The sequence below is a fragment of the Microtus ochrogaster genome, linkage group LG2 (assembly GCF_000317375.1).
Source record: "Microtus ochrogaster isolate Prairie Vole_2 linkage group LG2, MicOch1.0, whole genome shotgun sequence".
NCBI classification, from domain to species: Eukaryota; Metazoa; Chordata; class Mammalia; order Rodentia; family Cricetidae; genus Microtus; species Microtus ochrogaster.
Window position 1 is genome coordinate 34,277,958 of NC_022028.1, and position 24,916 is coordinate 34,302,873.

Consider the following 24,916-nt stretch of genomic DNA (forward strand, 5'->3'; position numbering starts at 1 on the left):
AACTATTGGGGCCAGGCAGTGTTTAAAAGAATACAGTTTCCGTGTAATTATTTCGGGGCATAAGCTAAGCTAGCCATGTGGGCGGCCCGGTGCTGGGGAAGCAGCCCCGCCGCTCTTATTTCAACAATCAACAGGCCAAGGCAGTTTCTTTATTTATCAATAGTATTCACAACATACAGAGGGGAATCTCACGTCAAGATGTGATAGCTCAAACCTGTAATCCCAATACTTGGGAGGTAGAGGCAGAAGAACCCAGAAGTTCAAAGCCAGCCTCAGCTACATAGTGAGTTTGAGGCCAGCCTGGGCTAAATGAGATCCTATCTTAACTCAGATCCACCTGTACCCCTTTCCCTTCAAATTAGAGAAGCTGTGGGTTATTGAGTTCTGACCTTGTAGAGCCAGTTGTAATGGGGTTATGGTTTGCCTTGTTGAAGGGTTGTTACAGACAACAGTTTCTATGATTTCTGACTTAAGTGAGCAAGTATCTTAGCTGAGATTTCTGTTGCTTCGACAAAACGCCATGACTGAAAAGCAAGTTGGGGAGGAAAGGGTTTATTTGGCTCACACTTCCACACTGTAGCCCATCACTGAAGGAGGCCAGGACAGGAACTCATGCCAGGCGGGAACCTGGAGGCAGGAGCTGATAACAGAGGACATGGAGGAGTACTCCTTACTGACTGTCTCATCATGACTTGCTCAGCCTTTCTTATAGAACCCAGGACCACCAATCAAGGAGTGGCATCACACACAATGGGCTGGGACCTCCTCCATTAAGCACTAATTAAGAAAATGTCTTATAGCCGGATCTTAGGGAGGCATTTTCTCAGCTGAGGTTTCCTCCTTTCAGGATAACTCTAGTTCATCTGTCAAGTTAAAGTAAGGCTAGCCAGCACAGCAAGTGTCCTAGGCTAGTGACTCCAGATAATTGGATGGCTTCCTGGGCTACTGGTTGTGGGTCAGTATTCTGTTTGAAACTGGATTTCCCTGTTGTCAGTAAGTTCAGTCTTTCATAAGCCAGGCATGGTAGTGCACAGCTGTAATCCCAGCACTTGGGAGATGGAGGCATGAGGAGTTCAAAATCATTCTCAAATGCGCAGAAAGCTGAAGGCTAGCCTGAACTACGTGAGACCTTATCTAAAAAATAAAACCAAAAAACAAAAGTCAGTCTCTCACACATTCCAGTCCAGTGGATGCTCACAAGCCTCTGTCCTGGCTCAACTCATGGTATGTCCAAGCAAATAATAAATAGCAGAGGAACCCCAGTTCACTGGGCACTCAGCTCTCCTCACCCCAAGCCTATGGACGCTTCTATTTTGAATTTAATTTTATTATTTTATGTGTATGAGTGTTAAGCCAGCATATATGTCTGCAACACTTGCTTACCTGGTGCCCAAAGAAGCCAAAAGAGAGTATTGGATCCTTTGGAACTATAGTTGCAGATACTTGTGAGCTGCCGTTGCGAGTGCTGAGAATTGAACCTGGGTCCTCTGGAAGAACAGCCTGTGCTCTTGACCACAGAGCCATCTCCAGCTCGCCCCGCTCTGCCTGTGATTTTTCACTGTAACACCAGCATCATTTGGGAATGAGAAGACTTAGAGCTAGGTAGAGATAGCCCCTGAGGTCCTCACCATTTCACAGGGGACACAGGTGGACTAGACAGCAACCTGGAAACTTTTAAGGAGTTGTCTGCTGAGGGGTTGCTTGTGGAAGACCCAGAGTCGTGGGTGGGAACTCAGGAAGCTCCAGAGAAGTGGTTTAAAGTGGGCATGAGGAGGCGTTTGCCAGTTAGATAAGGGGGAGTTTCTATAGCAGCCTTCAGGAGAGAAAAGGTATGTTTGGAAAATAACTGTAAAAAACGATAGAAGACCAGGTGGTCCAGAGCAGAGGGATGAAGCATGTTGTCAGGGACTGGCCAGATGGAGCCAGTGCTTAAGACAAGAACGTTCCAGAAAGGTCCTGGCAGGATAAGTTGGGAGTAAGAAAAGGCTGTGTGGGACATTGAAGACAGGAGACGTGTGAGTCAAAGTATAAAGCCAGCAGATGCAGGAAATGGGGCTGGGCTTGAAGACCCATCTTCAGTCAGGTCCTAAGGGAGTCTCGTTCTCTCCACAGGCAGAGGCAGCAGGGCTTGGGCTGGCTTACAGTGTGTTGTTGTGGACAAACTGGGCAGGGAGGTTTAGGCTAGCTGGCCAGCCAGCCTGGGAGACTAAGCTAACCCAAAATCCCTGCTGTGGGAGAAAAAGAGGCTTGGCAGAGCTGGGCTTAGGGACAAGGCTCTTGATTAAGTATTATGAGAGGAGGGTGAGGTGACACCAGATTCTTACGGTGTGAAGTTGAAATGTCTTCCGGTTTCCAGTGACGGACTCGTTTGCTTGCTTAAGATGGTCTCAGGTAAACCAGACTGACGTCCAACGCCATAGATATCCAGGGATGACCTTTAACTCCTAATCCTCCTGCCTCCACTTTCCCTGTGCTGATTTGACAGGTGTGCGCCACTGTTCCCAGCTGTAATGAGTGTCTCTTTCTACGTCCTTCCCTAAGCGTTTCTTCTCTGAGCCCATGCTGACAGGAGGATGCCAGGGAGCCAGCCACCCTGAGACACTGTGCTGTGTGTACTCCTGTTCAGTCTGCAGGCCCCCTGCGGGGCTCTCTGTTAAGGGCTTCAAGGCTCACCATGCTGTCATTGTCCTCACTGCAGGGGCCTCCAGGCAGCAACTCCTTTGACTTTTGGTAGAGAAAATTACACTTTACCTCTTGCCTCAGCCAACCAGATAGGCGCAGGAGAACTTTATCCTTTCTTTCCGGCAAGCCACCTGGTATGAGAGGGCTGCCCTGTCCTGCCCCAGGAGCAGGACAGGCCTTAGGGAGTTTTGAGGGGATTGGGACAGTGTGGAAAGGGTCTAGGATGCTTTATTGCCTGATGATCTGGGAAAAGGAGGCTAGGGGTGGGTTCTCTGAGGCATAATACATCTCCCGAGCCAAGGACGGGTGGACCCGTCCTCACGTAGGCCATCAGGTGGCAGGATCAAGTGTGGCTGAAGTCGCAGGGCACTGGGCCTTTACTTCATGCTCTGCCGTAGCCCCTCCTATTTACTTTTCCTCAGCTCATGTCTCTTAGCTGACAAAAGGATAAAGGCAAGGTGGAGAAAGGCGCTGGGCAAGCCGGCCAGACGCAGCGGTGCCGAAGTGGGTGTCAGCGTTGTTCACAGGGACCAGTCAGACCTGCTGCTGGGGCACACATTCTCCATTTCTTCCACGTAGATCCTGATTAGAGTCATGGAACCCAGGAGGACCCATGTCCTCTGAGCATCCATAGGGACAGCCCCCATTCCCATCCCTAAGGATTGTACTAGGAATGGAGGAGGTGTCAGGTGTGGTAGCCTCCTGCATCAGCTTGTGCTTTCTGTCCTCATGGGTGTCTCATCCCCGGGGTTGCCTGGCTGTAAGCAACAGAATTCAAGTCTAAATGTTCGTGACCACTGTTTCTGGGCAGAAGAACCGTCTGCCAGAGGCCAACAGACCCATAGAACTGGAAGAAATCAGTTCGGCTGCCTGTGGGGAGGGCCTGGTAGCAGCCTGGAGAGGTATACCTGCCCCGCAAACAGGAGACCACCTCTTCCATCCTGCACCTTGGCTCCCTAGCCCTCTGCCTACCTAGCCAGGGCAAGTGTGCCAGTGTACACGGGGTGAGGCACACCCAGAACACCGGGGCAGGATGACTGAATTAGCTGTGTCTTCCGGCTCAGTTCCCAAGCTCACATTTTCCAAACCCCGAGTGACAATGGACTTTGCAATTTCCCTCTTTCCCCTTTTCCTCCCAAGCTCCCTGCATGGATTTCTTTGACTGCTGTGCTGCAGGGCCTCTCTGCCCCTCCCTCCCCTGCACTCTGTCCATCTACTGGCTGTTCAGGTCCCCGCCACACCTGCACCACTCCACCACATCATTGGAAAGAATGGGCCCTGTCTGCTTGTGTACTTTGAATAGGCAATAGGCACACACAATGCAGTGGTCCAGTCAAAAGGAATAATAGAGGGAAATAAGTCTCTCTCCTCCCCCAAACATCCAGTTCCCTGCCCAGCAGCGGCTGTCACTGCCAGCTCTGGAGATGCCGCTGGCCTGTGAAATAGAAATGCATCCAGTGTTAGTGACATTTACAGCGTCCCACCAAGAGCAGGCATTGTTGTGAGCCCTTTCCAAATATGCATTTATTAAAATTTTTTAAAGCCCTCTCAACCTTTTCTTTTCCCTTTTCTGCCTCCTTCTCTGCCTCTCACTGTGTTTCTAGCTCGGTCTTCTTCCCTTCTCTCAGGGAGTGCAAGGAACCTGGCCAAGGTCACACAGCAAGAAGGTGGGCTCATACAATTCACTAGGGAAGGATACTTGTACCGTTTTACATCACAGTTCTGTTTGACTCAGGGGTTGATGTTGGTCCACTTAGGGGTGTAGTTCAGTTGATAGAATGTTTGTGTGGTGTGCACAAAATCCTGGATTTGATCCGCAACGCTGCCTATACCCAGCATGGTGGTGCATGCCTCTAATAGTAGCACTTGGGAAACAAAGGCACAAGGATTCAGAATTCCAAGTCGTCCTCTGCTGCCTAGGATGTTTGAGGCTAGCCTTGGCTGTGTGAAACAGGAACAGCAATAACAAAACTGCCTTCTTAGTCTTTCATGGGGGCAGAATGATCAGCACTTCCTTTTAGTCCCCGGCCCTCTTACCATCCCCTAGAATTCAGGGTACATTTTCTGGAAGCTTAGCTTTTGTTTACTTTCCCGCTAACACCCTTAGGAAGCCTTCTCTGCTCGACCCAACACCACACATGGCCCTTTGGACGGCTGGCTCTTGCCATGGGGTAGGCAGGCACAGCTGTTCAGTGATGCAGGGTCAGAGCCCCCTTGTTGGCTGAACCTTGGTCTGCAGGAGTGTGGAGCTGGCACATTCTTTTGCAGAGCAGCTGCATTGTCACTGGCCAGCCTCGCGTGTCCCCTAACAGAATCGACTGGTTTTTCATTTCCTATGGGGTTAATTCCAAGTAGACCCTGACAGCTGTACACCGTACAGCGGACTAGGAAGCGGTGAGATGAGAAAGGAAGGTTGCACCTGACAAAGACTGGAAACCACAGCTCAAGGGGGCCATCGAACAAAGAAATGTCGCTGCTCGGGCTGTTCTCAGCTAGGACACCTCCAGAATGGGATGTGGTAGAGTCTTCTCCCAAAACTCCTTTTATCTTTGGATTCCCAAATTGTCCAACTCTGAACCCTGGCTCCTCAGACAGCCCTTTTGACCAGAGCCCCTCAGCCACAAGACCCTGGGCAGAGGATCCAGGTGCTGTGACCCTAGGGTGAAGAGAGAGTCAGGCTTGGCTGTGGCAGTGTGGAAGGTCAAGTGGCTAGGACTATTTCCTCTGACATAGGAACAGTAGAGAAAAGCACCGGAGCCCAGAGCAGGCTGTTCAGAAGATGAGGCGGAGTCGTCAGCAACCTTGCTGGCCCCAGTTGGCCTCTCTAAGCCTCTCTCCTCCGTGCTAGTCTGTTCTGTGTTGTCCTAACAAAACACCTAAGCTGAAGAATATCTGAACAATTCAGGCAGCTGCATGGCTTGAACAGTGTGATTCTTAAGTGTCCTGGCTAGGATCCCAGGCTTCATCACAATGTGGCTAAGAGGTAGAAAGAGAACCAGCCATGGATATTGGGTGGCTTTGATTTTAAATGACTCATACTCTTGAAAACTATTCCACCCTGCAAGAAAGGCATGAATCCCTCGACTCTCAGTGCCTCCATGATAAACACCTTGCACTTGGTGTCGTGCCCCCTCCCCCCTTTGAAACAGACAATGTCTTTCTGTCCTGGAACTCACTGTGTAGACCAAGACTCAAGCTCACAGAGATCTGCCTCCCAAAGTGCTGGGATTAAAGGCTGGTGCTGCCACACCCGGTACACTGGGCTCCTCATGTTAAAGTTCCTCAGCACTGTCCTTCCCCAGGGGTCAGGCTTCCGGTACAAAAACATTGAGGGGACACACTCAAACCCGATCTGAATCAGGGCCAAGCAGGTATTCACTCCATGGTGATCCTGTGAGGTTGGGGATGAATTGTGTGGTGCTTAGTAGCCATCAACGTGACTGCATTCAGAATCACCATGGAAACATACCTCTGGGCATGTCTGCGAAGGTGTTTTTCAGAGGCTTAACTGAGGAAAGAAGACCCACCTCAAATGTGGGTGGCACCATCCCTGATTCCAGATGGAATAAAAAAAAGGAGAAAGTTGGCTGAGACCATCTTTAATTTCCTTCTGGTTCCTGGCCATGAGCAGTGTGACCCTTTACCTCACCTCCTGCCTCCGCATCTTCCCTGCTATCATGATATGCTCCCTCAAACTGTGAGCCACAGTATGCCTTTCCTCAATTTACACTGTCAGCTGTTCTGCTACAGTGACAGAGAAGCAGCCAGTGCACCGGGTAGGCACATGAACGTTTTGATGGGCTGTGGTTCTGCTATAGAGTGACAGTCACATTGGGAGGCTTATTGTGTCTGTTGTAGGGAGAATGCAGCAAGAAATAATAATAGTCACAGAAATAAGCCTGCACAGGAGAGACTTCGATGGGACCTGAACTGGATCTTAGCTGTCAGAGATGGGGAGCCTGAGATGGAGGTGATCTACCTGACCCACCTTCAGGCAGAGTCCTTAGGTTCCCTGGATCTAGGGTCAAGATCTAGGCCGTAGAAGCCAGGTGCTTTAGTCAAATGCTAGCGACATGATTTGGCTTGAGCCATTGAACTACCCAAGCCTCACCTATCTTACTTGCAGACTCTGTTTGTGATGCTGGTGTTGAGCTTGCGGGACAATCCCAGGAGTTCGCAGAGGCTATGCAGGGAAGGTAGTTAGCACACAGGCTCTCCAGAGATGCTCGCTGGTGCTCCATAGTCATTCAGAGAACTGAGGGCTTTGGGCATGGAGGATTCCAAATTGACCATAGACGCCAGGTGGATGTGACTGCAAATGGTCTGAGCTTATGTACTGTTTCCTAGATTTGACAAATGAAGTATAGGATACCCTGTTACAATGAATTTCAGAGAAGCAGAGAGTAAACACACCCTGTGAGACATATGGTGTAAAAGCACACTTTAAAAAAATTATTTATTGGCTGGGCAGTGGTGGCGCCCTTCTTTATCCCCAGAACTCGGGAGGCAGAGATGGGCAGATCTCTGAGTTTGAAGCCAGCCTGGTCTACAGAGCAAGTTCCAGGGCAGCCAGGGTGGTTATGCAGAGAAACCCTGTCTCGAGAAAATAAAACCAAAACAAACCATTTATTGTTATCTGAAATTTGACCTTAATTGGATGTGTGCTCTATTTTACCCTGAAATTCACATTCCAGTGCCCCTGAGGCTGGAGTGGACAGCTTAGTTCCCCTTGCTTTTGTCCCTGCCATTCCTTTGAGCCAAGACACATAGGGAAACCCCTCTCTGGTCTGGAAGGATGCCACACAAACCCCACTCCCATACTGCAGATGTCATCCTGGGCCAGACCTGGGAATATGGGGTTCATGGTCAAGTCATTCCCCAACTTTTTATTTGTCCCTCCATTTCCTTATTCATTTACTTATCAAATGGTTCCTGTCTGTGCTGAGCACAGTGCCAGGTACACAGTATGCGTGATGCACCGCTCTGGTTTTGAACCCAGCTCAAGGGTCACTAGGTACCGCTGTCCCCTTTGCTAGACGGTAGCACTAACTGCATAGCTCTCCGGGGCGCTGGCATTCCCACACAGCCAACTGCCCCTCACTCTCTCTGCTGCTCCTTTGGCTCTGACCTCTGTCCTGGTGAGCTGCTTTGCTGAGAGGTGGCAGGCACTTCTTGGCCAGTAGGTCACTAGTCCCCACAATGGACGGATCAGTGGTTTGGCTCCAACAGGAAGGTTGGAGCGAGGATCAGTGTTTGGCTTTGGGAAAGCCAGTAGACACTGACACCGACTGGTGCCTTCAGGTGTGAGAGTTGGTGGAGCTGAGCCCTGGGCATGGCTGATGTCAGTTAGGAGCCAGGAATGGGCAGATGCCCTTGGCTCTGCCTCTGTCTATGGGTCTTGGTGCCTTGGCAGAGGGCCTCACACCTGCTTCATATACAGGCAATCTCTTGATCTGAGTGGAGCAGCAGTTAAGACAGTCTCTGGTCATCACTGTCTGTGAACCAGACCCAAGTATGACCCTGACATGCTTCCTGAGCAAGTGAGGGATGATGAGATCCACAGCTACAGCCTTCATTTTTATCTCCCAGGCACTAGGCAGAGCCCCACGTCTGCCATCCCTGCACTGCACTGATGGATGACGGAGCTGTAGAGTTGTGAGGAAAGTGAGGTTCCCTACGAAGCATGAGTGACACCTTGGTGGCCACTGGGGCGCAGAGAGGCTATGGGATGAGGCCTCTGAGACCTTCCAAGAGCATCCTTAGTGTTTTTCAGAAACGAGATACAGAGCCAAGAGGAGATGGATGGATGGACGGATGGATGGATGGATGGATGCATGGATGGATGGATGGATGGACTGACACATAGATACATATGTCTCTCTCTCTATATATATATGTATATACATATATGCACACACAAAGGGATACAAACACACATAAATACAAAATACAAATATAGAAACATAACGTAGACACAGATATACAGGAACGTAGCTCTGTAGATACATAGAGAAATAGACACATAAACTAGATACATGCATAGTACTCACACACCACATACAAATACACACACACACACACACACAGATATGTGGATACATATTCTGGCTCTGGGGCAAGCTCGTAGAAGACTTTCTTGTAATGTGCCTTCAGGGACTCATTTCTTATATTCCTGAACCATGCTGGGGCTGTGATAAGACTCAGGCCTGAATTGGTTTGATAAAGTCTTTTTTTCCCTTAATAACAATTTGATCGTGTCGGGAAATTAGAAATAACAAAGTGGAGAAAGGAGAGTCTCCCCCAGCTTCTTCAGCCTGTGTAGCGCTTGCCCTGATGAACTATGTATGTGTGGTCTGTGTCTGTGTCTCCAGCCGTAGGGGACTGGGGCAGCAGCGGGTCTGAGACCCCTCACATGGACATACCGTGTGGGGGTGATAGTGTAGCTATGTTTACAAACTGTCACAAACACCCGCTCCCACGTGACTTGAGAGATGGTAGGACTCGCTTGGCTGTCTTCCCGTGGTCAGTGGCCCCAGCAGTAATAAGATTGCTTTTCATTCTGTGACTGGGAGCATAAGCATGCCCGTACTACCATATAACTCCTCATCTTCCTCAGGATTTGCTCCTCCCCCCTCCACTCACAGATTTTATCTGCCAGATTTTATGGCTGTCTATGCCCCACGGTAGGGGGGGGGGAGGCCCCTCTGCGCTTCCTCCCATGGTGCAGTGAGTGGCTGTGCACCATGGGGCTCACAAACATGGGCTCTAGGGATTCAAAGTCAGTCTGGGTGTGGTGAATACATCTTCAATCTCCACACTCTGGAGGTAGAGGTAGGTGGGCCTCTGTGAGTTTGAGGCTAGGCTGATCTACATAGCGAGTGCCAGGACAGCTTCTAGGTGGCCTGTTTGGCTTTGCAGGCAAATGGGAGAAGACTCAGCTGAGAAGCACGTTTCTGCAAAGTAGGCGCTTTGGAAAACACACCGCATAGAATCCCCCTCCCCTGCTCCCGAGAGGTTCCAGGGCAGCCACCTCTGTCCTTTCCACCTTCCTCTCCGCCGTCTTCTGCCTGGGGCCTGGAGTCTTCCTCTGGCAGCAGCGTTCAGTGAGACATGAACAGCAGTACTTTTTATAGAAAGCAATAATAGGGTTTTTTTTTTCCTTCTTGATGAAAGGAACAAATCAATTCAAGGAAGAGCTACGCTGTATTCGGAACAGGAACTTTGCAGGGTTGTAAGGGGTGACGCTAAAATCCATTCTCCTGTTCGTTTGTTTACTTGCCCAGGATTCTGGGGTACTCGCTGTACTGGACCGTTTAGGTGTTATCACGTGCACACTCTGGGCTGCACTGTTGGGGACACTTTCCTACGGCAGCTTCTGTCCTCACAGCAGGAGGCAGAGTGCTGTGAGTCCTCGCAGCAGGAGACAGAGTGCTGCCAAGCAAGTTCGCTTAGGAAATGGGGGATCTTTAGGGGCAGGTCCTGAAGGGAAAGTGACCAAGGGGGGGGGGGGGGAGTCCCACTTCAGGTGAGGTGATGCTGGCGTGAAGACACAGCTCGCACAAGGCTGCGGGGCTTACACATACTCAGGAGAGAACATTTGAGGAAACAGAACCCTAGGACTGCCCGCAACCCCAGAACTTAAGAAGCCGGGTCCAGAGGACCACACATAGTCTGAGGCCAGCCTGGTTTGCACAGTAAGTTCCAGGCAGGCAGGACTACAGAGTGAAACCCTGCCTCCGCGTGTGGGGTGTGGGGTGCTAGGGCGGCCGTCCAGTTGTCAAATGTTCGCCTAGCACACACACAGCCCTTGAGTTTGATCCCTGACAGCAAATATGTACGAGGTGTGGTGATGGACACCTGTAATTCTTAACACTTGGGAGGTCGAGGCAGGAGAGTCAGGAGGATCAAGGTAATGCTCAGCCACCTAAGGAATTTGAGGCTAACCCTGGCTGCAGGAGATCCTATCGCCCCAAAAGAAACAGAAGAAGGGAGGGAGAAAACAAAGAAGAAATGAAAGGAGGAGGAAAGGAATGAATGAATGAATCAAGCAATCAATCAACCAAACTATGAGGGCCCCAAGGCAGTAACCTGCTCAGCGTGAGGAAATGCTCTTTGGCCAGGGCATCACGAGCTAGACGTCTGGCATTGCCCCCAGCACTGTAACTAATAACCATTATCCACAGGCAGGCTTTGAAGGCTCTTATGAGACATGGAATTCCAGATGACTGAACTCCAAGATTTTCCTGCCTGAGCCTCCTGGTTATTTGAATGACAGCTCTGTACCACCATCAGATAGGGATGTTTTGTGCGTCTGGCATGGTTCTTCACGAGCCTAGCTGTGAAAGGGATCAATCTTTGGTTGGTTACATTGAACAGGCCTTGGATTTGCTCATGGGACTTTGGGTTTATGATGTTGCCAAAGATAGGACACTGGGAGGCCTCACCTGATGTCCCCTCCCATCATTCATTGGGTACTTACTGAGTGACCACCACATCAGCCCCGAAGTAGGCTGGACATAGAAACGAAGAACCATGTGCAGTTCCTGCCTTAGCATAACACAGCAGAGGACTTAGTGTGGCTAGAGGCGTGCGTGCGTGCATGCGTGTGTGTGTGTGTGTGTGCGCGCGCGCACACACAGAAGCCCTGCTGAAGGGGACGAGGAACCCTTACTGTGGCAAACCGTAAGGAGGGCTGTAGGGATCTCAGAACAGACCATCAACCCGGGTCCACATCACAGGAGCCCTCTGAGAACGTGGAACACAGAGGAAGGGACTAGGCTGGCTTCAGGGATGGAGTGCTAGACTCTCATTCTGGGGGACGTGCCGTAAAACAAATAGAAAGCTTTGTTTGGCCGCCTCTCATAGCTTGCCGTGCTGCTTTCCATTTTGCTACTTAACACCAAGGAAAAATAAAGACTTAAGATGTCACAAAACCTGTTTGAAGTGCAATTTACAGGGCAGTTAGCTCACAGGCAAAACCCTGGAATTAGACAACTTGTGTTTCTACTTCTGGCTTCAGAGATGCTCTGAGTGGGTCAAAGAGACCCGACTTCAGCCAGTCTCAGAAAGGTTAAAAGGCCTCTTTCCTTCCTTTCTGCACCGCCCCATATTTTATATAGCTGTATTTCCGACAATTATACTCTAGCCACACAGCCAACATCTGCCTTATACTTATATTGTTCTTTGTTGAAAAGAATAAAATGCAGAGGCACATATGAAATGGACATAGCTAATTCGAGCATCGCAAAATAGAAGCCCTTCCTTTTGTGACAGCCTCTCTCCCCCACACCACATACCCCCCCCAAAAGAAACAGTCAAGGCAGGAAGCCATGGAAGATCACTCTTAAAAATTGTGATGGGGTGCTGAATTGTAGCTCTCCACAGTTGATGGCTTCTGGTGGGGGTGGGAAAGGAATCGGTTCTCTTTAAGGGGCTTGCCACTAGGAGTTTGACCATGCTCCAGTAAGTATACGGGCAACACAAATTGGACTTTTTTCTCTCCTCCTCCTCTTGTTTCAGGGAGATTAAAAGGCTCAGGAGGTGTACCTGGGAGGACTGGAAAGTGGATGTGATGTTTCATGTGAAATTTCCAAATAATCAATAAAAATAGTATGTTAAATAGAAGCCTCTCAGATTAGCCAGCTGCAGATCTTGCAAGGCTCCCTCCAAATCACTGGTATCCCTGCCTCCCTCGAATCAAGATGCTTCCTATTGTCTCTGCTCATTATTTCCTTCCTGTCCTCTCATGTTGCTGCTACCATCTCAGGGTCTCGACAGAGTCCTTTCTTCTGTGAGTTAAAGAACTAAAGACTGGGGGGGGGGGGAAATCTTGTGTGCCATGTAGCAGTAAGGAAGTTCTCGAACACAGCAGAGGGAGCCTTCTTCCTTCCTTCCTTGTTGAGACGGGGTCTCTATGTAATTCTCACTGTTCTTGAACTCACAGAGATCCACTTACATCTGTCTCTCAACTGCTGAGATTAAAGATGTGCGCCCCCATGTTTGGCCCAGGAGCCTTTTTCTTGAAGCTTTTCGGCTTCAGCCATGGTCCATCTCTCAGTGCTGTCTGGGCCTCCTCATGAGGGTTCTTTCCAGAAGCCACTGGTTAGCTTCACAGTCACCACTCCAGGGAAGGAACCTGTCCATATTTTGTTGGTAGTGGCTGGGTGAGAAACAAGGACACCTGACAGAACTGAGCTACCCCAACAATCCTGGAGCAAAGAGGGCCTTGAAGAAAGGTCATGATCCTTTTGGTGCATGTCCTGACATATCCCACAAGGCCTGTCTGAGGGAGCTATCACACCTGGACCTTAGGGCCTCAGCTTCTGTCAGGAGAGCCTGTTATAGAGCCAAAGCGGGGATACCTCTGCCAGAGTAATGGCAGAAGGCCCTGGGCAAAGGTTGGGGCAAACAGACCTGGAGCCATCCTCTTGGGGCCTCCCTGTGAGGCAGGGTCATTCTCACTGTCCTCCTGGCCTGAACACTGACAGCAACGCTGGTGGCCTCTGGAAGGTTCTCCTTCCCTCACAATTTCTCCTTCTTCCCTCTTGTGGCAGAGCTCCGCCTGGAAGGCAACTACCTCCATCGCCTCCCCAACGAGGTCAGCAGCCTCCAGCACCTCAAGGCCATTGACCTGTCCCGGAACCAGTTTCAAGACTTCCCAGAGCAGCTGACCGCCTTGCCTGAACTGGAGACTATCAACCTGGAGGAGAATGAGATCGTGGGTGAGTTATGGCTGCTGCTGTCTGAGGTTTGGCAGAGTACAGAGCGCTGGGATTTACTTTTTGTGAGCATAAGGGAGGCTTGACTTTGCAGGGCCAAGACCCCTGAACAGACAGTGAGCCTGGGAAGATCACCACGTCACAGCCCTGCCACCTGCCAGGTGCTAGCTCAGATACACACTTCCGTCAGCAGCCTGGGCTTTCCCCATAGCACAGTCCTAAACTACTCGGGGCATTGTGGGCCTCACGTCCCATCTCTCTAGATCCTCATAGGCCACCCTCAGCTGACTGCAGTCCTTTTCCACCGTCAGCCCCGTTACACTGAGCTCTACTTGAGTCTTCTCTCTTCCCAGAAAGTAGCAGGAGCCACAAGCCGGTCATGCTCAGAACAGTCACTCAGGGCCCCCACCATGAGGAAGCATCAGGCCAGTACCTCCTATAAAAGGCAGCCCCCAGAGACTGGGTTCTACTAAGGTTTAGAATGTGCCTGCCTTCCCATCGACGCAGTACCTCGCTATTACACCAGGACCTCACAGAACTGAGTGTCCTCTTCAGCTAGGAGCCTGACGTCCCCAGAGAGAGCAGATGTGCACTGTTCTCTCTGTGTCCTCAGCTCCTTGGCTCTTAACTCCACTGGCCCCGTCTCACCCTCTCACTGTGCCTCTATCATTATGGCTGTTCTAACGTCAGCCATGTTACCTGCAAGTGTTTTTGTGGTCCTTTCTGCCTCTTGATTAAAGGCAATGGCCTTTGAAGTGGTTCGGGCTGCAGCAGGGGAATGGCTTGGCGCTCAATACTTGCCTTGTGTGGTAGTCAGTGCCTGAATATCCAGGATGCTATGGACAGGTTGCGAAGAGGTGAAACCAGCTCATCTTCTCAGTTCTCAGTCTATTGTTTAGTTATCGTTGTTCTTTAATTTTAAATTGCATGTATTTATTTATTGTGTCTGCGTCTGTGTACATGCGCGCATGCTGGCTGCGGATTGTACAGGAAGTCAGAGGGCAGCCTGAAGGAGTCAGTTCTCTAGTTCTCTCCCAGCTTGTGCACACTGGGGATTAAACTCGGGTCATCAGGCTTGGCAAGTCCCTCCACCTGCTGAGCCATCTCCCTGGCCCCTGAATCTGTTCTTTGACCATTGAGTCAAATGAGCTCCTAAGTGTTACAGGAGACCATTAGATTGCATGGAGAGACTGCGCAAGAAAAATTATGAACCTCAGCCCAGTGTCTGTGGTGACAATCCCCACCGCTGGCCCCAGAGAAACCTTTGGCCATGGGCACTCCCAAGGCCTGGGGTCCCTGAGCAGTCTGGTCTGAGTTGACTCACTAGTCACTTGGTCCTCTGTACCATCTCTAAGCAAATAGAGCATCCCCAGGGTGCCCTCTCACTGCCAGGTCCCCTTCTGTACCACCCGAGTCACCCAAGCTGTGCTGAGCTCTGTCTCAGATTCCTGGTGCTGCCTTCTGCTTGCTCCTCACTTCCTCTGCCTCCACTTCTTCCTGCACTGGATCCAAGTCAGCCAGCCATCGGGCAAGGGCTCCTGTGGTCAGTGCCGAATACAGAGCTGAGCAGGGGGGCCCGGACAAAGTTCTGGGCAGCTCTCTGATATGTGGTCAGTGGCCACCTGATTCTCGGGTCATCTCTGGCCACCCCAGAAGGTGGTCAAAGACAAGAAAAAAGAGCTTTACTTCAAAGCCTGGGAGCAGACTAAATATCTGTACTGGCTGCAGCCAGTAATGTGACTGTCACTAAGTGAGACAAAACCAGGGGTCCAGGCACTTGTTCACAGGCAGAGAGAGGGGATGGGCCGAGGCAGCCATCATACCCTGCTGAGTTGCCAATTCTCCCTCTCCCTGGTTCATTCTGGTTTCCCAGAGGCTGCTCTGCTTCCAAATCAGTGGGAAGGCCATCCCACATCCTTCATAGCCCTTTTGGAGTAAGACAAGCCCCAGGGTAGGAGTGGGGGGCTGTCCCCAGTGAACACACTGCATCCTTCAGTAGGTAGAGCTTTGTACCGTTTGCCAGCTATAGCTCGTCTCCCACAGGACTGGAATGGCAGAGCTTGGGATGTCTTCAAAGTGATTTATTTCCTCTTAGAACTTTAAAACGGTGCTGGAAAAATAAAGCCAATTTTTTTTTATGAAAAATATCTTTTTTTAAAAAAAACTTTTGCCATGGGATTTTTATTGCATTTATTTACTTATTTTATGGGGGTTGGTGTGTGAGCCCAGGTGCATACGAAGAGGTCAGGGAACAACTTAGAAGTTGGTTCTTGGCACATCTTTAATCCCAGCATTTGGGAAGTAGAGACAGGCAGATCTCTGTATTCGAGACCAGCCTGGTTTACATAGTGAGTTCCAGGACACCTGGGACTGTATATAGAGAGACCTGTCTCCAAAAAGAAAGAAAGAAAGAGATTCTCTCTTCCACCCTGTGGGTCCTGGAGATCAAACTCCGGTTGTTAGATTTGGAGGCAAGCCCAGCACCTTCACCCCCTAAGCCATCTTGTCCACCCCAGAAACAGCTTTGAGATTTCTGAGTTACTGGAAAACTTCTACTCAGCAAGCAGTGTGAACTTTGAACCAGCTGTAAGTGTTTGGAGGGACCCCCCCATCCCCACCCATGAAAGGCTTCCTCTCACCAAGCCTCCTATCTGGGCCCTAGAAGACTGATACTTGTAGTATCCATGGTCATCCCAGCCACCCCGTTCTTGCAGCTAGTGCTGCCTTCCAGGTCTACTCACTTTGGGCTGTTCTGGGGTGAAAGGAAAAGTCGGGGGTCCATTTCATGTCGAGAAGATGTCCAGGACCCTCTGCAGAGCATGCCATGCGGGAGGACACTTCTGCTTGCTTTCCCGAGGCCCAGGATGGGGTGCCATCTGTCCTTGTTGTTTTCTGATGCCTGAATGTCCTCAGGTGTCACAGCTATGAGGCACTGGCTGCGCAGACAGCCTCTGGTCTGTGACCCTGCTTTCTCTGTGCTGTCCCCTCTGCTGTAGCTGCCTGCCCTTCTACCCCGTGGGCACTGCATGTGGCACCTGCAGCTTACTGGCTAGAGAGCACAACCAAAATCAGAGCAGGGATTTGGAAGCCTCACAGGGCCTCTAACGTCCCTAAGACCAAGTCAGCCTGATTATTTCAGTTGTAGGCAGTGATCCACTGGGGAGCTGTAATAGCAAATTAGTGGGTTGAGACCAGCAATTTTTTAATAGAGTAGAAAATATCAGGGTACATCGCACGAAGCACGGTACGTTGTTACTTTGTGACTTTTAATTTCAGTTTTACTGTGTGTACACTCAGGTGTCTGTTTGGGGTTGTGGTGAAGAATTGTGTTTCTTACCATGGTCATAATAAAAACCACCAGGGCTGTCAAGACGTATTGTGCTTGCCACCCAAGCCGGTGAGAACCTGGCCACCTGCGTTTAATATAGGGAACCCACATAGAAGTAGAAGGAGAATACCAACTTGACCGGATCTTCCTTGAAGCCGCGCATAGTGGCAGGCACGTTTAGTCTCAGCATTTTGGGGAGGCAGAGGCAGGCAGGTTCAAAGCCAGCCTGGTCTACATAGTAAGTTCCAGGACAGCCAGGGCTATCTAAAAACAAACAATGACAAAAAGTTTTCCTTTGGCTTCTTGGCATAGATACACACAATACTATTAAATCAAATATTAAATAATAATAGTAATAATATGACCTACCCAAAGATACTTCAGAAAGTAGTTTTACAGGGAACAGAACCTCTGTTCTCAGCCAGGTTGGCCACCAGTTCCCACACTCCAGCCCATATTTCCTGCCGTATCATACAACCTTGGCCCCTATTACCCTGTAACTCCTCTTTGGTCTGTGGTCTTAGTCTAGAAGATCTTTTGTGTCTTAGTCCACTCTTTGCAGTGGCCAGATTTCCCAGAGTCTAAACACCTGGATCAGATGGACTGGAAGCGGAGGAGGTGAAGGGGCTGCCTCCCTCACTCTCTCCCTTCCCTGGCCCCTGGTGCTTCCCATACAGATGGGGAGTCTCTGGATTTGGGGGAGCATGGTTGTTTGTTGTGGGGGGATAGGCGTTGGTGGCTTAAGAGTGTTTGTTCAATGCCAGCCATGGTGGCACACACTTTTAATCCCAGCACTTGAGAAGCAGAAGCGGTTTGAGGCCAACCTGGTCTACAAAGTCAGGACAGTCAGGGGTGTTACACAGAAAAACCCTGTCTCAAAACAAACAAGCAAAGAGTGTTTGTCCAAACAAGTCACCTAAAAATCTATGAGGTTTAAGATGGTCCCTCTATTTTCCAAACCAGAAAGTACCAGTTGCCAGTGGGATTCCATAGGGGACAGGTGCCAGGACTCTTGAGGTTACCATCCCTGCAGAGATGATTCAGGTCCCTTGCACTGCTTACACATAGCCTCTCGTGTACTCAGTCTGCTCCCAATGTAACATGTGAGTGAGTGTGAATGCCGAGTGCATAGCTGTTACACCACATTGTATAGGGAATAGCAACAAGAAAATTCTGCATGTGCGCAGTACAAACATGGTTCCCTAATTTTGGGAAGTGGCTGGTTCGATTGTTCAGTGGAGAATAAACGTATAGGGAGGACGGACTGTCTGTGGAGGCTTGTTAAGTGTTTATGAACAAAACTGCTTTGGGGAGGGGAACACAATTTCTGGGGAGGCAGGGGCTTCTCGTCCTGACCTCGCAGCTTACAGGCAAATACCAGCTACACTGCTGGGAAGAATATAGCCACCAGGGGAGGGACGGATATACTGGGGCCCAGAGTGCAGGGGACTCCGTAGAACAGATGGCTGTCCTTGTACTTTTAGGGACAGGATTCCCAGAGAGTGCTCCAGAGAGGGATTCTGAGGAGGTGACATGTTCAGTCTGACTGTGAGCAGGGACGTGGGTTCATGCCAGGGTGCCACTCCCATGAGTCAGCCTACCCACCTCAGGAAGCCGCACGTCCATGGCGGATCAGAGGAGCACAGATCATTACATTCACTTGGTGAGCACTCGCTGCTGCCTGCCAATTCAGAGCTGGAGTGGGGGGGGGGGCGGTGAGGAGGAAATCACACGTTTCAACGACTTCATTTTGCTAAGCAGGAGGCTCCCACTTCAGTTTAGAATTTGGCTTTCCGTGCCCCTCAATTCTGGTGTTCTTCTGCACCCATACCGCTCCAGAGAGCAAAGGCGCATAGGAAAATCCATTCTTGTTGAAGACTTAGTAAATAGCCAGGCTTGACGGCTGCCAGTAATTCCAGCACTTGGGAGGTAGTTCAAGGTCAGTCTCAGCTACGTGATGAATTCCACGCCAGCTTGAACTACAGGAGACCCCATCTCCATTCCCTCGCAAAAAAAAAAAAAAAAAAAAAAGGAATTTAAAAGCAGGAGCTGGGACCAGAGCTTAGTGGCCTACGGTTTGCCTGGTGCATGAGGCCTGCATTCAAAATTCAGTCCCTCAGAACTGCAAGTCCCTTCACCTGCAGTGTCAGCCAGCTTTTATGTCAACTCAACACAAGCTAGAGTCACCTGAGAGGAGAAAACCTTAACTAAGAAAACGCCTTCGTGTGATCTGGCTGTAGGCAAGCTTGGTAGGCATTTTCTTAATTAGTGATTTATATAGGAGGACCCAGGCCACTGTGAGCGTGTCTACCCCTGGGCAGGTGGTCCTGGGTTCTATAAGAAAGCAAACTGAGCAAGCCATGGGGAGCAAGCCAGTAAGCAGCACCCCTCCAAGGCCTCTGCATCAGCTCCTGCCTCCAGGTTCCTATCCTGTTTGAGTTCTCATCCTGACTTCCTTTGGTGATGAACAACGATGTGGAAGTGTAAGGCAAAGAAACCCTTTCCTCCAAGGTTGATTTGGCCTTGGCGTTTCATGACAGCAATAGTAACCCAAACTGAGACATCCCCTGAGTCATCTCGCCATTCCCCAGCCCTCGCACCACCCTGTGTTTGAAGCGGGGTCTCTCAGTACTCTGGAAGTAGGCTAGACTGGTTGTCTCTACCTCTCCACCACTGGGATTACAAGCATGTGGAGGGGTTGCCCTAGGGAGAATGCTCAGTGGTCAGGAGCACTAGCTGTTCTCCAAGAGGACCCAGGTTTGATTCTCAGCACCCACATGACAGCTCACAAACTGAAGTCCAGTTCCATGGCAGCTGATGCCACCTTCTGACCTCCACAGGCACTGCATGCACGTGTCACACAGACAAGTGTGCAGGCAACATACCCAGACACATGAAATAAAATCAATGTTAAAAAAAAAATAATAGTAAAAACAGGTATGCCTAGGCCAGCACTAGGGGCTGAACTGAGGTTCCCATGCTTGGAAGAAAAGTGTCCACAGCTCTTTGTAATCAACTGGCCCACAGCTCCCTGCCTGTCACTTAGTGATGGTAGGAAAGAAGATGGATGGGGACCTGAAGGTCTGTGTTTGACTCCCGCTTTTGCCATTTACTCTGTGAAGTCACTTGACTAAAGGCAGAGACTTTGTTTTCTCATCTGAAGATAAGAAGGGGGTCCTTATCCTCACAGCCCTCTTTAGAAAATGGTGGACATTGGGCCAGCAAGATGGCTCAGCGGACAGAGGCTCTTGGCACCCGGGCCTCAGGACTGGAATTTGATCCCTAGGGCTCACACCGTGGACGGAGAGAAGTAGGTCTCCCAGGTTGTCCTCTGACACTTGCATGCACGCCATGGTGTGCACAAACATGTGGGTGTATACATGCACATAAGATAAACAAAAATGTTTAAGACAAATAAGGAGCTGGAGAGTTGGCTCAACCATGGAGAGTACTTGTTGCTTGAACACCAGGTTCAATTCCTTGCCCCCACATGGTGGCTCACAGCCATCTGTAACTCCAGTTCCAAGAGATCCAGCACCCTCTTCTGACCTCCGTAGGCACTGGGCATGCATATGGTACACATACAAATGCAGGCATAATACTCAAACACATTAAAAATAAATCTTTAAAAAAAATTTAAAAAGCTGGGCAGTGATGGTGTACGCCTTTAATCCCAGCACTCAGGAGGCAGAGGCAGGCGGATCTTTGTGTGTTCGAGGCCAGCCTGGTCTACAAGAGCTAGTTCCAGGACAGCTAAGACTGTTACACAGGAAAACCCTGTCTCAAAAAGCCAAAAATTTAAAAAAATTAAAAAAAAAAGACAAGGACATATGTGTACATAGAGCCTTTTATTTAATTTACTTTTTGAGGCAAATTCTTCAATTTTGATCCCTGCATAGCCTTCCCTGTATAATCCTGGGGCTGGAATTATAGCCATGCATTGTCACATCTAGCCATAGCATTTTCTAAAGTGGAAAGTTCCTCCATGGACTTTCAGTAGCTTGCCTCCTATGTAATTGTATATTCACAGGGGCCCTTTCAGCCCTGGCTGTCAAATCATAGCTCCTGGTTATAAACTTCCTTCCCACCGTATGTCCCGTCTGTCCTCCCAGACACCTGTTTGGGAAGTACACAAACAGAAACCACCAAGGGCACTTCAAGTCAAGGGGGTCTGTGGGAACTCGGACGTTTGCACAAGTATCTCAGGCTGTAGTAGCAGCTGTAGACTGGACCTCCATCGGCCACCCTTAGGTCAGCACTGGCGGGTGAGGAGAGGTGCTTCAGGTATCATGGTGCCTCCCATCATCAGGAAGGCGAGAACTTCTGGGTGTGACATTATCTCTGTCTAGTGGTAGAACCCTTGCCTAGCCTGTCTGAGCCCCTCGGATTCAATCCCTAGTGCTGGAGGAAGGAAAGAACATGTATGAAGACGGAGAACAAGAGGCTGTAGGACAACTGGTTGAACCCAAGCCCTTCTGCAAGGCCTTGTGAGGTCAGTGGGTGACATTTGCACCTGGCAGGACTCTGGCATCCGAGGCAGAGCCCGGCACCCTGCTAATTGCTGCAGCATTGATTGCCAAACCTAACTGCCAGTGTTCAAGGAAATGTAGGGTTTTTTTTCTTCTTCCAGGTTTGTTCAATGTGTGGGTGTCACCATTTCCTCCGGTGACTAGAACAATAGATTAAATGAGTCCATTGTGTCTCGCTGATAGGCAGGAAGCTAGCTGTCTGTTCCAAAGTGGAGGCCGTGGCCTGTAAGGTAATGCAAGGTCAAACAAGGGCTTGTAGGATGTAACCATGATATCTTAATTACTTTGCTATTGCTGTAGAGACACCATGATCGTGGCAACATAGAAAAGAAAACATTTCCTGGGGCTTAGCATTCCAGAGGGTGACAGACAGTTGATGATCATCATGGCAGCAGGCAGGCAGACAGACATGGTGCTGGAGCAGTACCTGAGAGCTTACATCCTGAACCACACAGCATGAGATGGAGAAGAAGAGCGAACTAGAGTAATATGGGCTTGGAAGCCCCAAAACCCACCCCTACTGACACACCTCCTAATCCTTCCCAAAGGTTCAAAAAGTGATGATCAAACGTTCAATATATGAGCCTGCTGGGATCATTATTTAAACCACCACATATGGACTGTTGGAATGAGGCCAAACCCCAGTGAGTTGTCCAAGGTCACACAGTGACCTTGCTCTAGCTGAAGATGAGAGCCAGGACAGATGGCAGTCAGCTGTCGGCAACCAACAGTCTCTTGGCATGAGGGTCATGTCTTCTTGCCTTACCACACATACAGAAGGGATCGAAAAGCCAGGGAGACAGCTCAGTGAAGTGCTTCCCCTGCAAGCAAGAGGACCTGAGTTCAATCCCCAGAACCCACAGAAACAAAGGGAAGCTGGGCATGGGCAGGTGAGGTGGCTCCTGGGGTAAAGGTACTGGATGCTAGGCCAGTGACCCAACTATGATTATGCTAGGCCTGGTGACCTGAGTGAGATCACGAGATCATTTCCATCAACATGGCAGAAGGAGAGAACCAACTGCTGTATGTTATCCTCTGACCTCCACATGCATGTATGTGCGTGCACAAACACACACACACACACACACACACACACACACACACACACACACACACCAAAAAAAAAATCAAGTTGGGCATGTTGATATGCATGTAATCCCAGCATTGGGGAGGTGGAGACAGGCTAGTTCCTGGCCCCAGCCAGCATGGATATAGTTGGTTTGGTTGTTGTTGTTACTCTTTGGGGGCCTGCTGCTACCCAGCTCTCAAATAAATACACAGAGACTTATTCTTATGAATGCATAGCCTTAGCTTGACTTGTTTCCAGCCAGTTTTTCTAACTTCAGTGATCTCGTTTCTCTCTAACTACATTTTGCCTCTGGGCTTCTTACTTTCCTTTATTCTATTATGTCTTTATTTCCTTCTTACTCTGGCTGACTGTGTAGCTGGATGGCTGACCCCTGATGTCTCCCTCCCTCTCTCCTGTTTATTCTGTCTGCCTAGCAGTCCTGCCTATCCCTCTCTCGCCTAGCTATTGGCCGCTCAGCCCTTTATTAGACTAATCAGGTGTTTTAGACAGAGTAACACAGCTTTACAGAGTTAAACAAATACAATATAAAAGACTGCAACACATGTTTGCATCACTAAACAAATATCACACAGCATAAACAAATGTAACACGTCTTCAACTAATAGTCCCCAGCACCTGGCATATTTGATGAGCTCTGGGCCAGTACGAGACCCTGTTTCAAAAACTAAGGTAGATAGCACCTAAAGAATGCCCCCCCCAGAGATTGTCCTCTGGCCTCCAGATGTACACGGGTGTACCCAGACACACATACAATTGAAAAACAAAGTGGAGATTGGAGATGGCATCTCAGCATTGCAGAAGGGGGCGTGGTCATGGTGCCCAGCTTCCAATCCTGGCAAAGATTTGGCCAGGCAGAGACCCTTGGTCTGGCATGTCCGAAAGGGCAAAAGCAAACGCTGGCCCTTCCATCTTGCCCCTGCATCTCCTAGCCTGCCTCGGAGGAATGGAACTGTCTTCCTGGGCCTGAGTTTGGAATTTTCCCTGATTTTCCAGGATTCTCTCCTGCCTGGTGGCTACGCAGAAGCATCCCAGTACCTGGGAAGGATGGCATGTCCTCTCAGGCTGTGGATGCCTGTGTGCACAGCAGGCACACTCCCCTCTTTCACCTGGCATCTGCAAAGCTGTGCCTTGCTTCTGTGGACATCAAACGGTTGGTACAGGCACAGATTGTGCCAGCAGAGAGCTCACTGGACAGACAGTACGGGGGTGGGGGGCATCTGCTGGCCACAGCTGTGGAATCCACAAACAGGTTTCAACAGCAGTTAGTATAAAGAAGTCTTGGTTCTTGGGCCCAGGCAGAGAGATCCTATTTGCAGTCCTGACCCTGCACAGGTCCAACCACAAGGGACTCGCAGGGCCATGTCTAGGCAAAATACCTTTCATATGCTTAGTCTCTGCCCAAATGTCCTTGTCTGTCTGGCTACCGTGTGGCAAAGCCTTGATAGACAGCTCCCTCCAGTTAGCCAGAGTACTGTTGGCTCTTTTCTAGGGGCACACTGACTCGTCTTTGAGGTTCTTCAACACTTGTTTAAACTGGAATGAAGGCTTACACAAGCTAGGAGTGTAGCTCATTTGGTAGAGTGTTTGCCTAGCTTGTACGGAGCCCTAGGTTTGATTCCCAGCGCCCCAGAAACTAGGTGTTATAACATCCACCTGTAGTCGCAGCACTTGGAAAGCAGAGGCAGGGGGATCAGGAATTCCAGGTTAACTTTGTTTATATAGTGAGTTCCTTATGCTCCACTTACCCACCAGTCTCCCAACTCTAGCCTACTACCTTTGGCTCTACCTAGAGTGCTGGAGGGCTGTGTGATGGTCTGGGGCGTTAAGGCCAGCCTTGCAAGGATGTCTATCCAGGGCAGAAGCGGCTTGTTGGTGTCACAGACATGGCTTCTTGGCAGGTTATGTTAACTTCATGCCAGACACTGAGCTGAGACTCAAAATCTTCCCATTCCTGTGGGGCTCCTGGCATCATGGGTATTTGTCACTTCTCCACTTAAATGTTTTCTGAGAGCCTTTCAAGGATGCTTTCATTTAATCCCCACTCCAACTTTGTGGAACAAAGAGATGGTCACGCCATCTGGACAGGGCAAGGGTTCTGACTCCAGTTCCATCGTGTCGTTCCTGCCAGCACTTTGCACAGGAATAGGGGAGTTTTCCATAGACCTCTGCAACAGAGAGTCCTGGGAAAGTTGTAGTCCAACACAGAACTGTGTGGTTGAAAGGAAACTCCGATGGGGCGGGGAGCGTATGAAGGGCTCTCTCCCAAGGCACACCCTGCCTGCTCCTGCGTGTTCAGTCCCTCACAGGGAGGCGGCAGTGCAGCATCGCAGCACGGAGATGCCCCGTATCTCTAGCAGCTTCTCACAGATGGTCACGGAGAGAAGAGGTGGTGCTCACACCAGCCATACATTCTCATCATCCGATGAGCTTTTAAGCAATCTAAGTCCAGACCATATCCTCCATCAAGTAAATTAGAATCTCCCCTGGTGGAATTCTGATTCGTGGTTTTTTAGAACTCTGTAGATGAGGCGGAGGCGATGGCTCAGTTGGTAAAGCATGTGCTAAGCAA

At 49.9% G+C, this 24,916-nt stretch overlaps 1 protein-coding gene across 3 annotated transcripts in view; it reads left to right on the forward strand.

Moving 5' to 3' along the window:
- The window catches only part of Lrrc20 (leucine rich repeat containing 20), a 117,033-nt gene that overhangs the window by 74,579 nt on the left and 17,538 nt on the right, over positions 1-24,916 (forward strand). For all 3 annotated transcript variants that reach the window (XM_026785786.1, XM_005360089.3, XM_013351141.2), the window contains one exon: positions 13,236-13,403. In XM_026785786.1, coding sequence (XP_026641587.1) covers positions 13,236-13,403 — 168 coding nt within the window. The remainder of the gene's footprint in view (positions 1-13,235; positions 13,404-24,916) is intronic.